Raw genomic sequence first — 13,087 nt, forward strand, 5'->3', positions numbered from 1 at the left:
CACACACACACACACACACACACACACGTGCGAACCACACGTTACAGCATAAATAAAGCATGGCATTGTAATGAAACTATTTTAAGTGTTGTGATGCGCGTAGAAATTAGCGAATAAAAGGGCAAGCAAAACTTCCCACTCCAAAATTTGAATAATTTTACTCACTTTTTCAATTTCCAATCTACCCAAGTGCATTTGCGTCAGCATTTTGCTTACTGTAAAAGTTAATAAACATAAAAGTTCACAGGAAGACTGCATACGACAAAATTCCCTGACGGACTGCCAAAGTGTTACGCAGAAACTGGGGTTCATGGCACTCAAAAACTATTTATTTGTGGTACATATCATAATGTGAAATCCGTATCAGCGTAACCTTGATTTTTGTTCACATACGCAAAGCATTCCCAAGAGAAAGAGTCACATTAATGGCCACATCATAGGGCAAACAAGGAATAGTACCTGGGATCTTCGCATTTGTAGCCCGTGTACTCCAAGTCTCACACACGATCAAATAAAATTATATGGTTTTGGTAACAGCGTTATTTGATGAGTTCATTCGGGTTGGCAACGAAGGTAATGCGCGAGTGTGCAGAAAAATCGCTTCGCTACGCCGTCTGAATTGCTGGACGTCAACGCTAACTCCCGTTTTTATTTATTTACTTGTGAACCTTCTTTCGCTAGAACAGTCTAGAAATAATTGCATCTTACAGTCTTTTGAGCGTAGTTGAAAATTCACTAAATTTCCCGGTTATAGAGCCGGTTCGAATAGTTATCGAGTTTATGAACGTAATAGAGATGATAGAAATTATTACATTTCATAAAAGTGATGTATTAACTAATGGTAGTACGGCACACACAGTATTCTCTTTTGTTATTTTGTAAAAATATGATTTTAATAGGTGTCCATTAAATTGATGTGGCCAAGATAAAATTATCTTCGCAATTAAGTGGTAACATTTAATAAGCATCCAGAACCTTAAGTTTCAATTAATACTGATTAGCAGGACACAGAAATTTTATGACAATAATGACGCAGCTGCTGACAGCAAAAATTACCGAAAGCCTAACGGGAGTGCTACACCTTCCCGACGAACGCAAGAAATGTTGCGTCCCTTCAAATGAGAAGTTTTAGAAGATCCTTCCTACAGCCGAGACCTGTATCAAGAGTTAATACAGGGGCGTGCTTATGTAATAACTTTCTAATTAATTTTCTTAAATCATTTCATTTTACTCTCCGGATAGCGGCAGGGTACGTGAAAGCTGCGCGACATCCTGTGTTTATCATAGGGCTGAATAAGTCTTTCGAGAGTTCTGCATGCAAGGTGTAGTACGTAGTGGGATGTTTAAAAGTACGCGGAAATGTGTGACTGGTACATTTAGTTAGGCTGAAGTGACCGGTGTACCGAGTTAGATCGACTACACTGCACTCTTAAGTCGATAAACTATACGGAAGATGTTACAGTAAGTTGGACACTCGTGCCTCCTAGATCTCCAACCTTGTCGCATAGAATCGCACCTGCTGCTAGGCTCGGTGGTGGTTCGCGCTGTTAAGACGTTATAGGTTGGTGGTCGTACACTGTGAAAACGCTTCCGCTGTGGGAGAAGGTACCACGAGTCCGTTGTGGGGCGCGCCTGCAATCTCTCCACGGGTTAGCAGAAGATGGCACAGACCTGCACGGCGTCGGCGTCCACGTGTGGCGCGTCGGCGGCCTCGAGCAACTGCTGGTCCGCCCAGGCGCGCACGGCGTCGCTGGCGTCCCTGTAGCGGCGCCAGAGGTCGACGGCGTGGCGGTAGCGCGAGCACAGCTCGCCCAGCGAGCGGCGGGTCTCCTGCCAGCTGGCCACCGCCTCTTCCACGGCCGCAGCCACCTGCCGAGACACCTCTGGCGCGCAGCTGCCGGACAGCGCTGCTGCCGCCTCGTGCAACTCTGTCAGGAGCTGCTCCCTTTCTTCCAACGACCCACTTAGGCCCTGTTAACACACACCGACATGTCTCACCACCGACTTCTCAGGCCCCATTAAAATACATGTACATACCTTACTTTCCTTTTTGATGGCGGTTACAAGCCTGTAGGTACAAATCAGGTTACCTACATTTTTCACTATACAGGGTGTTACAAAAAGATACGGCCAAACTTTCATGAAACATTCCTCACACACAATGAAAGAAAATATGTCATGTGGACATGTGTCCGGAAACGCTTACTTTCCATGTTAGAGCTCATTTTATTACTTCTCTTCAAATCACATTGATCGTGGGATGGAAACACACAGCAACAGAACGTACCAGCGTGACTTCAAACACTTTGTTACACGAAATGTTAAAAAGGCCCTCCGTTAGCGAGGATACATGCATCCACCCTCCGTCGCATGGAATCCATGATGCGCTGATGCAGCCCTGGAGAATGGCGTGTTGTATCACGGCCGTCCACAATACGAGCCCGAAGAGTCTCTACATTTGGTATCGGGGTTGCGTAGACAAGAGCTTTCAAATGCCCCCATAAATGAAAGTCAAGAGGGTTGAGGTCAGGAGAACCTGGAGGCCATGAAATTGGTCCGCCTCTACCAATCCATCGGTCACCGAATCTGTTGTTGAGAAGCGCACGAACACTTCGACTGAAATTTGCAGGAGCTCCATCGTGCACGAACCACATGTTGTGTCGTACTTGTAAAGGCACATGTTCTAGCAGCACAGGTAGAGTATCCCGTATGAAATCATGATAACGTGCTCCATTGAGCGTAGGTGGAAGAACGTGGGGACCAATCAAGACATCACCAACAATGCCTGTCCAAACGTTCACAGAAAATCTGTGTTGTTGACGTGATTGCACAATTGCGTGCGGATTCTCGTCAGCCCACACATGTTGATTGTGAAAATTTACAATTTGATCACATTGGAATTAAGCCTCATCCGTACATAGAACATTTGCACTGAAATGTGGGTTGACACATTGTTGGATGAACCATTCGCAGAAGTGTAACAGTGGAGGCCAATCAGCTGCTGACAGTGCCTGCACACGCTGTACATGGTACGGAAACAACTGGTTCTCCTGTAGCACTCTCCATACAGTGACGTGGTCAACGTTACCTTGTACAGCAGCAACTTCTCTGACGCTGACATTAGGGTTATCGTCAACTGCACGAAGAATTTCCTCGTCCATTGCAGGTGTCCACGTCGTTCTAGCTCTTCCCCTGTCGCAGACTGGAATGTTCCGTGCTCCCTAAGACGCCGATCAATTGTTTCGAACGTCTTCCTGTCGGGACACCTTCGTTCTGGAAATCTGTCTCGATACAAACGTACCGCAACACGGCTATTGCCTCGTGCTAATACATCTATCAAATGGGCATCTGCCAATTCCGCATTTGTAAACATTGCACTGACTGCAAAACCACGTTCGTGATGAACACTAACCTGTTGATGCTACGTACTGATGTGCCTTTAGAGCAATGAGTCGCATGTCAACACAAGCACCGAAGTCAACATTACCTTCCTTCAATTGGGTCAACTGGCGGTGAATCGAGGAAGTACAGTACATACTGACGAAACTAAAATGAGCTCTAACATGGAAATTAAGCGTTTCCGGACACATGTCCACATAACATATTTTCCTTATTTGTGTGTGAGGAATGTTTCCTGAAAGTTTGGCCGTACCTTTTTGTAACACCCTGTATACTGTGGATTCTCCATTTTACGTAACATCCGAAAACATTCTATAAATTACGCAGATAAAGCCTTGTGAATATAAAGAAGCTGCTACCAATTAGGCTACAGAAAACATGTACTTTACTATGTTTGCATCACGAGGCGTCTGTTATCGTATGTGCAAGGGCAATGGAAAACGAACAGCGGAAGTCCTAGCGACCAACATCAGCCGTCTCAATGACACTACGAGGGTCGTTCAATAATTAATGCCCACATTTTTTTTTCTCAGAACACATTTATGGTTAAAAGAATTTGGTGAGAATATACATCGACAGGTCTTGTCCATGTCCTATTTTCAACGTAGTCTGCATCACGTTCTATGGCCGTACGCCAAAGTAGTGGAAGAGCATGTTTCCCTGCTGGTAAAAGCTCTTATCCTGTTGGCGTAGCCATGTTTTCACTGCCTGAATGACACTCTTGTCATCTTGAAAGTGTGTTCCCCGTAGAAAGCCTTTAAGCAGCCCAAACAGATGTAAGTTCGAGGATGCCAGGTCTGGAATGGAAACGGGCACACAATCTTCCCAATCCCACGCTGGCTTGAGTACACATATCGATCGTACTGGCCACGGGTCTTCTGGTGAAACGGAATCGCAGCCGTCAAAACAAAAATGATCGGCTTAGGGCAACGCATTCTGCACTTTGATGTGCCCAAATCCAACACATTCACTTTTTCTTAGCTCAGGATCGAGAAACGAAAACTTTTTGCTTACAGAATAGATTATCTGGTGGTAAAACCGAACACTTGTTGATTAACCCCTATTGCAGACCGTTCCTTAAACTGAGAGTAATGAGGGACCATTACTAAATTCATTAGATACAGCTAAAGATCTTCTGCATGGTGCCTGTACACACAACTGATGGCGTTTGTACAGCGTTAGAGCACTTTATAGGGGTTTTCCTGTGTTTTTCAAGTGGTTCAAACGGCTCTGAGCACTATGGGACTTAACTTCTGAGGTCATCAGTCCCCTAGAACTTAGAACTAGTTAAACCTAAGGACATCACACACATCCATGCCCGAAGCAGGATTCGAACCTGCGACCGTAGCGGTCGCTAAGTTCCAGACTGAAGCGCCTAGAACCGCTCGGCCACAGAGGCCGGCTTTCCTGTGTTTTTACTGTGTCCACCACCCCCACCCCCCTCCATGCACTGATGATAAGTCACCCCTCTTCAATAATACCTCTACTATATTTTAATGCCCGAAAGGAGGACAACATTGAGGTCATTGGAGATACAGCAGAAGTTCAGACTGAACGAGGATGGAGATGGGCAGCGGCATCGGTCTCGTTTATGGAAACATTACGGCTTTCTTCTCAAATAGTTTACAGAAAGTACAGAAAAGGTAAAGCGGAATGGTCCGACACGAATGGGGATACCATTCCTCCCTAATAAGACGCACGAGTCTAAACAACTGCGCACTTTCGATCAGTGTGAGCTGGCAGAACATGATCAATATCAGATGCTTCTACTACTATTATGGTTTTCTTGACTCCGGGCATCTCGCATGGCAATCACATTTATGTTGAAACTAGGTGTTTGCAGCAGTTTGCTCTACTTTACATTTGTTACGTGTCGATATCGCATGTACAGATCAGGTACTCCGCTGTTCTACAATATCAGAGGCACATTCCAAATAAGATGGTTCACAGTCATCGCATACTGTGTCTCAATGTTTTATACAAGGTGGTACGAAGATTAGAGACGTCCCGTCGGCAACGATGTAATTAGAGATGGAATAGAAGCTCGGATTACGGAAGGAAACATCCCGTCACTTGCCTCAACTAATTTAAAGGAATCACGGAAAAACTAAATCTGGATGGCCTGACGGGAATTTCGACCGTCATTCTCCCGAATGCGATTCAAAATGGTTCAAATGGCTCTGAGCACTATGGGACTTAACTGCTGTGGTCATCAGTCCCCTAGAACTTAGAACTACTTAAACCTAACTAACCTAAGGACATCACACACATCCATGCCCGAGGCAGGATTCGAACCTGCGACCATAGCGGTCGCGCGGTGCCAGGCTGTAGCGCCTAGAACCGCTCGGCCACCTAGGCCGGCATCCCGAATGCGAGTGCAATGTGTTAATTACTGCGTCCTATTTATACTTCTGCGAAAGTCGGAAACAATTAAGTAACTAAATACTGGAAACACACAACCTCTCGCAACCTGATATTTTCGCGGATGATGTTGCTGTGCAGAGAAGTTTCAACGCTAGAAAACTGCACCGAAATGAAGGACCTGCAGAGGATCGACGCTTGGTGCACTGATTGAAAGCTGGCCCTCAACCAAATGTAATATATCGCCCACAAATAGGCAAAAAGACCCATTACTGTATGACTAAACAAATGCAGAACAATCAGCAGAAGCAGTCACGCCCATAAAATATCAAAGAGTATGAGAGGAGGAGAGATTTTAAGTGGCATGACCACATAAAACTAGTCGTAGGTAAGACTGAGGCAGATTGGAAGAATTTTCAAAAAGTGTAGTCCACTCGCAAAGGAGGTAGCTTACAAAACGCTCATCCGATCAATACTTTAATATTTCTCATTAGTCTGGGTTCCGCATCAGCTAGGTTTGATAGAGGAAACAGGCCACACAAGAGAAGGGAGTTTCGTTACAAGTTCATTTGATAAGCACGAAAGCGTCACGGAGGTGCCCTGCCAACTCCAGTCTCAGACGTGAAAAAAAGGCGTCCTGCTTCACGGCTCTGAGCACTATGGGACTTAACATCTATGGTCATCAGTCCCCTAGAACTTAGAACTACCCGCCGGGAATCGAACCCGGGAACCCGGGCGCCGGAAGCGAGAACGCTACCGCACGACTACTGCTTCACGATGTGGTTTACTGTTGAAGTTCTGTGGGCGTACGTTCCTGTCAGTCTATAGAGCGCTTCCACGTACGGTACATATACCTCGAGAAAAGACAATGAAAGTAAAGTAATAGAGATTCGAGCTCACACGGAGGCTTACCAACAATCTTTCTTCCCGCAAACCATTCCCGACTGGGGCAGGAAAGGGAGAAGTGACAGTGGTACACAAAGTACCCTCTACCATACACCGAAAGGTGGCTGTAGTTAGTACGAAGAATGTTTAAAGACAGATACTTGGATAACGTGAAGGTATACAGTAATCAAACTTCGGTTGAACAATCACACTCATTACGGCGAAAACAGCTAACGCTGAAAGTTTTCCAGTTTTTTTATCCTGTCTTACTTGACGCTTATTGCTATGTAAAACGACAAGATATGCTGCCTTTCGTTTGGGCTGCAAAGAGAGAACAAGGTAAACAATCCTTGTATTGTTCGTCCAGCGCCTGGTCGCTAATTCAACACGGTAAGAGGGAAGTGACGTAGCAGCAGGCAACAGAACTCATAACACACTTCGAAGAGGCACAGAGCGCATGCGCCGCAGAGGTATGTCAACCTTACAGTAAGGAGGCCACACGTACAGATGGAAACCGATGTGCACACCACAACCTGGTTATGATGTGGGTGTGAAGGTAAAGCTTCTGTGATGTTCTTAACAACCACATGTTCGGTAAGATTTCGGGCTTGACGACTTGAAAGTGGGGGCGAGGGGACAAATAAATCGTCTACCTATGTTATTGGCTCAGGCTAACGACAACATTCATACGTAAGTTTCAGTTTGATAACGCGGGAGTACAGAACACTACTTACAACGAGCCGGCGGTGTGGCCGAGCGGTTCTAGTCGCTACAGTCTGGAACCGCACGACGGCTATGGTCGTAGGTTCGAATCCTGCCTCGGGCATGGATGTGTGTGATGTCCTTGGGTTTGTTAGGTTTAAGTAGTTCTAAGTTCTAGGGGACTGATGACCTCAGAAGTTAAGTCCCATAGTGCTCAGAGCCATTTGAACCATTTGAACTTACAACGAGCAACAAATAGAAATGGCTGCCTCTCAATGACTTTTAATGGTAAACTGCTGTATTTCATTCTGTAACATTATGACGATAGAAATGTCATACAAGGGCTAGCAGCCAACATGGTCCACTTCCCGCCGGTGAGGATTCCACTCATGGGAAACTATGCCACGAAGACAACGGACCAGTCATTCGCTCCGCCAGTTTAATGCGCCCGTGGAGGACCCACTCGAAACAATTCACTGCGCAGTGACAGAAAGCACAGCGCTGCTGTCACAGCAATACCGAAATCGAGAACTGGGGCACAACAGCTGCTTTCTCAGCAACCTCTTCAGCGTCGGCTCGCACAATCGATAGTGCACTGCGTGCTACAGGCATCAATGTTTCATTCGCTTCACAGCAAATTTATGACATTATCTCGCAACAGAATATGCTTACACAATATAGTCAGCTTCCTTGATCTCATTAACTGGATGCCAGTTTGCAACAAGAAAAAAACGTCAGTACTAACTGGTTCCTGTGTTGGGAAAACAACTTCAGAGTATCTCAGAAGGAAAAACATTCCCCAAAACTGGAAAAATATGGTACCAGTACTTACTCATAGGAAAAGCGACATACAAAGCATAAAAAAACTACAGACTTATCCGCCTCCTCTACAATGTACAACGTATCACTAAAATTTGCACCAATCACATACAAAAAAAACTTAAGCAAATGAATACGAGGCCTTTGGAAGTTTATATAGCAGAATGAACCATTTGCAAGTCGAGAATGGTGCTATACGGTTGAAGAACGTATATGAGTAACTATTTCGTCTGGAATTTATTGACTTTGAGAATATTTTTGACTGTTTCATAAAAAATTGTAATAACAAGCCCTGAGAAACAAAGATTTCATTCAACCTCTTCTTACCATATTCAAAACCATAATTATGCCAACGCTACGGCATCCATTACACTACATCACAGAGAATTTAGGAATTGAAAGAGGAATCAAGTAAACTGTTTAGTGTTTCAAAACCTAAGCCTCCTACGTGTCTCAAACGGAAAGCTTAAAGCCAGCACGTACCATCAGTTTTGACTGTCGAGTTTGGGGGTCCAGCACTAAAGCGATTACCTGGAAACCGAAATGTAATGGGATCGAATCCCGGTCGGATAAAGGAATATTTCAGTCTGTCTTTAATGTAGCCTTCAACTGTAAATGCTGTGAAGATTAGCCAGGAACGACACCTGTTTCGGATCGCACCTTAAATTGCAGGTCCCCTCTTCTGCTGGGTAGGTTAGCGACACACAAAACGCCTAGTGCGTCCAGCTGGAAGAATTGTACCAAGCAGTTGAGCCACACGGAAATTTTGTTATCAGCTTTTGATTTGCGGCGTTGAGGAATGACCTTTTAATGCGGAAACAATTCGAAAACTGGTGGAAGCTCGGCGAGCAAAAGGAGTCACTTGGAGAAACGGGAAAAGAAGCTAATGGATTATGGAATAGACTGAGCTAGAAGACGTAATAATTAAGAGTGTAATGAAAATCAAATGGAGTTGGTCAGGACACATATCCAGGAGAATGAGGGTGTATGGTTCAAGAAGTTCGTCGCTGGATAAGAAAACGCAGCAAACTGAAGGAGCTAAGTAATTCGTATTGTGAAATGAGCTTACACGAAAAGAGAACTATATGGCAGAAATTCAGTTAGCAAATAAAGTGTGTGATATTAAAATTGCTGCAGTTCTATTTTCATGATGCCCAGTAAAATTACCTGAACAGTTTCTTTTTTTTTTTCAATTAATGCAGCCTGAAAATTATTCCAGAATTCATATATGCGAGCAATGTATTTAACTTTAAGCAGGTCCAAGTGGTCTAGTGGGTTGATACTACACAAGTAGAGGCAATACTAGATTCTCATTGTGGTGGTTATTTGTGACATCTTCCGTCGACCTTCAAGACGTGTTGAATTCGCCACTGCACATAAGTTGTTTGGCCTGGAATGTAGTATTACTGTGGGTGGGTACAATGAATAAATGGAATGGCGAAAACAGACGTCTTCGCACTGTCCAGCTACTTTCGCAAACCAATATGAGGCAGCTGACTCCAGTCTCCCCTGTAGACATATGGTGCTACAAGTAAGGAATATAGCATAAATTGGATAGTTTGTATGTTAATTGTTTGATAGTTTGTAAGGGAACTTTTTCCGTTATTTCTAGTAACAAATTTTCTGGTTTCCTGCCGTCTGATACAGGAACATTTATATCATTCTTCGTACTTCATTTACACGCATCAGTGTTCAAATAACATCTTTTGGCTAAAAAATGTAGGTCTTTGTTGTTTCTTTCGGTGTTATAGTTTCATCTGTGACCCTTAATGCCGACATGGCAACCGACCGCGAAAAAATAAAAAACACTATTCATCACAAAAGCGGCCCAGGTGGACACTTTTCCGAGAAGTTTATTTATAATATATTTACCACACAGTAGTTTGCTACTTTTATATATCGCACATAATGCTACACAGTGACTTCTAAATCATTTTATATACAAAGCTATCATCCGTTATTCTATCCCTCTGTGATGATTTTCAATTAATTGAAATCTTTTCTGTTCTGTGTAGCATAGTGCAAAATTCTGATAGAAAACGATCTGCTGTGTCAGCTTGATAGTTTTAAATACCAGAGCACCAACACGTCTTGACAATACGTTCGGAAATCACAGCAATAAACATATGATCCTGTTTCGATGGAAAATACGTGTGTGACGGTGAAGAATGTCTTTTCCTGTAGCAGTAAAACAACATAGTGATCCACGTAACACACATAAAAGAAAAGTTCTACGAAAAAGTAGAGATACAGTATGAGGCAAAAAGAAGTAAATGTATTTAGTTTCTATATATTATTTTCTTTTTCTCTTAAAGTATTTGGTGTGATACTTCATAATCTTATGTTGATTCAAAATATGTAAGCGGTAAGCTTCTGTCAATAACCACAGTTAGGTGAAAATTCCATTTCCCTAAGAGTCGCCGCTTTACCCTACCTTCCCCTACAAACATACTGTGCTAGCCGCTGTACTGTGTGTAAGAATGGGGCCATGCTTTGCCTTGCTTTGTACATTACCAAGACAAACCTCTAACCTGAAATTAGTCGTTTTACTAACGTGATGATCGTAAATACATTCTCATCTGACAGTCATCATTTTTAATATGACGATCGTAAATACGTTGGAAATCGTATATTAAAACGTCTGTATCCGCAGCCCGGCGAGCCACATCCAGCGGGAGGCAGGACGTAGCGGGGAGACACATGCGGACATGCGCCGGAAGCGGATTATCGGCAGACCACACCGGATAGTTCACCATCCGGTGCAGCTGTTGCCGTTAAGAAGGGTGTTTTATTCCTGGCACTTTCTTTTTCGTACAGCTCTCCATCATGAGTACATATTAGCAAGATATGGCCTCTAGAGACCAAATAATTTTTAACACAGTAAACTGAACGACAAATAGTAAACAATCTACCAACTTATACACGTTGGAAAAAAGTGAAATACGTACTACACATCTGTAAATAAATCTACAAAAAACATTCCGACTTATCTGTGTGGTTATTTCAAACCATAAATGACACATTTAATCCATTCATGTTAATGGCGGTTGAGCTCCGTAGTTGGGGACTGAATTACTTGGAGGAGAAAAAAAAAATAAAGAAAAAAAAAAAGCAACCAGCCACTTTTAATGCAGTTTTATTTATAGCAAGGCTTCGAGTGTAACTTCCGACACAAATTTGTAAGCCGACTACATGGCGAAAGATGTGCTGCATCAGTGAAACTAAAAGTGTATCCTATGTACATATAAATGGAAAAAAAATGAGCTAAAACTTACACAATAAAAGGCAGTCGATAAAAGCGTTCAACTGATGATATAAATGTCTTAAGCCAACTGATGACTGGTGAAAGGCCGGAAAGCTTCTTTACATTAATAAGGCTAGATAATACGTGACTTGCTGCTTTGCTTCTTCAAGTAACATTAATACAAATCTGCCAAACTGCACTTTCTATTGAGTGTACTGGTAAAATGAATATAGAAGAAAAAGCTGAGGGAGAGAGAATATTAATTACACTCTAGGTACTTCCTGAAAGATGTAGTATTGCAAATACCAGTAAAGAACATATGTTAAAGAAATGAAGTATTATAACAACAACATACTGTAAGCAGCATTCCTAAAACATTCTTAAGTAGTATAGTGAAAAATGTAACAACAGATAACGAATAAATGCGGACACCCCACGTTTAAGTGTTATTTTATAAGCAAGAAAATGAATACGGTAAGATTACTAGACGCTACCCCCCTAGAATATGTTAATGAAGTGTTAAGAAATAAGTTGAAAAATCAAAGGTATTATTATCGTTCCGAAACGGAGATAGGTTTTTAGCATTTAGATACATGTTTGTATAGCTATGGATAGTATGAAATTTACCCTGTCTTCCTTTTCCGGTTTCTGCTTCTCAGGGACATTCTTTCAATGGCGAGCAGCTTCACCTAGGCTGAAGCCCTCTAAACAAGTACAATATGGTACAGCTATATTCACAGTCTGGTAATCGAGGCATTTCCTCAAAGCACTAGTCAAGTTTCAGCTTTGGGAATTTTCTTCTGCGCTTTATCGCAAATCTTTGTTGGAGTGTAAAATTGTTGGAATGTGTTGCACGAATACGGAAAAGCTGACGGGAGTTGGACTTCTTGATGGCTGTGCGCGTACGGGCAGGTCTAATTATGCTCTGAAATAGATCGCGATTTGTCGGCCTGGAAGCTCCAATTGTAAGACTGCGCCATCATCTTTTGCAATATTCGCTTTTGATCCTCTACTTCTCACCTGATATTCCAAGACCCGTAAGGTACTGCGACACATGGTTACAGGCAAAAGAATTTCACGAACGACGCTCGAACCAGGCGCGTCAATAGAGAAGCGCAGATTTTTGCCATGGCTTGGACTCGTCCGTCGCATTTCCGTCTCGGTACCGCATTCTGGCGCGGTTCTAATTAATTCGGGCCATCGATCAATGGGCGCGTCACGCTCATTACACCACGGCCTTCTTCCACACTTACTGCAATTAGTGGAAAACTAAAATTCATTTCTAAGTTCACTACACGAGTTAAAGAAGTCGCATGAAACCGTCTGACCGTTGCTATATGCAAGGAGATTCAAATTTCCGCAACTCCCCGAGAAGCTCTTGCAAAGTCAACATTTACGAGAGCACAGGTGACAGCTCCCGGTCAGAAATACAGACAGACGGTGCTCCCAACCTCGCGAGAGCCAATGCGTCCTTTCCTAGTGCTGCCACAGACAGAAGCCGTTCTACGGCACTTCCTGCAATCAACGGGACGTTCAGAACGAAAGGCAATTTAGATCTTTATAATGCGGGACTGATTAAATTTAAAATCGTAAGTAGCTGAACTAACAGACTAGCGCGATTTTGAAAATACATTGGCGTAATCTTTCTGGGTTATCAATTTAGTAGCAGCTTCGTTC

At 43.2% G+C, this 13,087-nt stretch overlaps 1 protein-coding gene across 1 annotated transcript in view; it reads right to left on the reverse strand.

The window, feature by feature from the left end:
- Nucleotides 1-13,087, reverse strand: part of LOC126092560 (muscle-specific protein 300 kDa) — a 651,560-nt gene that overhangs the window by 63,277 nt on the left and 575,196 nt on the right. The window contains exon 117 of the mRNA XM_049908233.1: nt 1,672-1,971. Within this exon, the coding sequence (XP_049764190.1) occupies nt 1,672-1,971 (300 nt within the window). The remainder of the gene's footprint in view (nt 1-1,671; nt 1,972-13,087) is intronic.

The sequence above is a fragment of the Schistocerca cancellata genome, chromosome 7, assembly GCF_023864275.1.
Source record: "Schistocerca cancellata isolate TAMUIC-IGC-003103 chromosome 7, iqSchCanc2.1, whole genome shotgun sequence".
Lineage (NCBI taxonomy): Eukaryota > Metazoa > Arthropoda > Insecta > Orthoptera > Acrididae > Schistocerca > Schistocerca cancellata.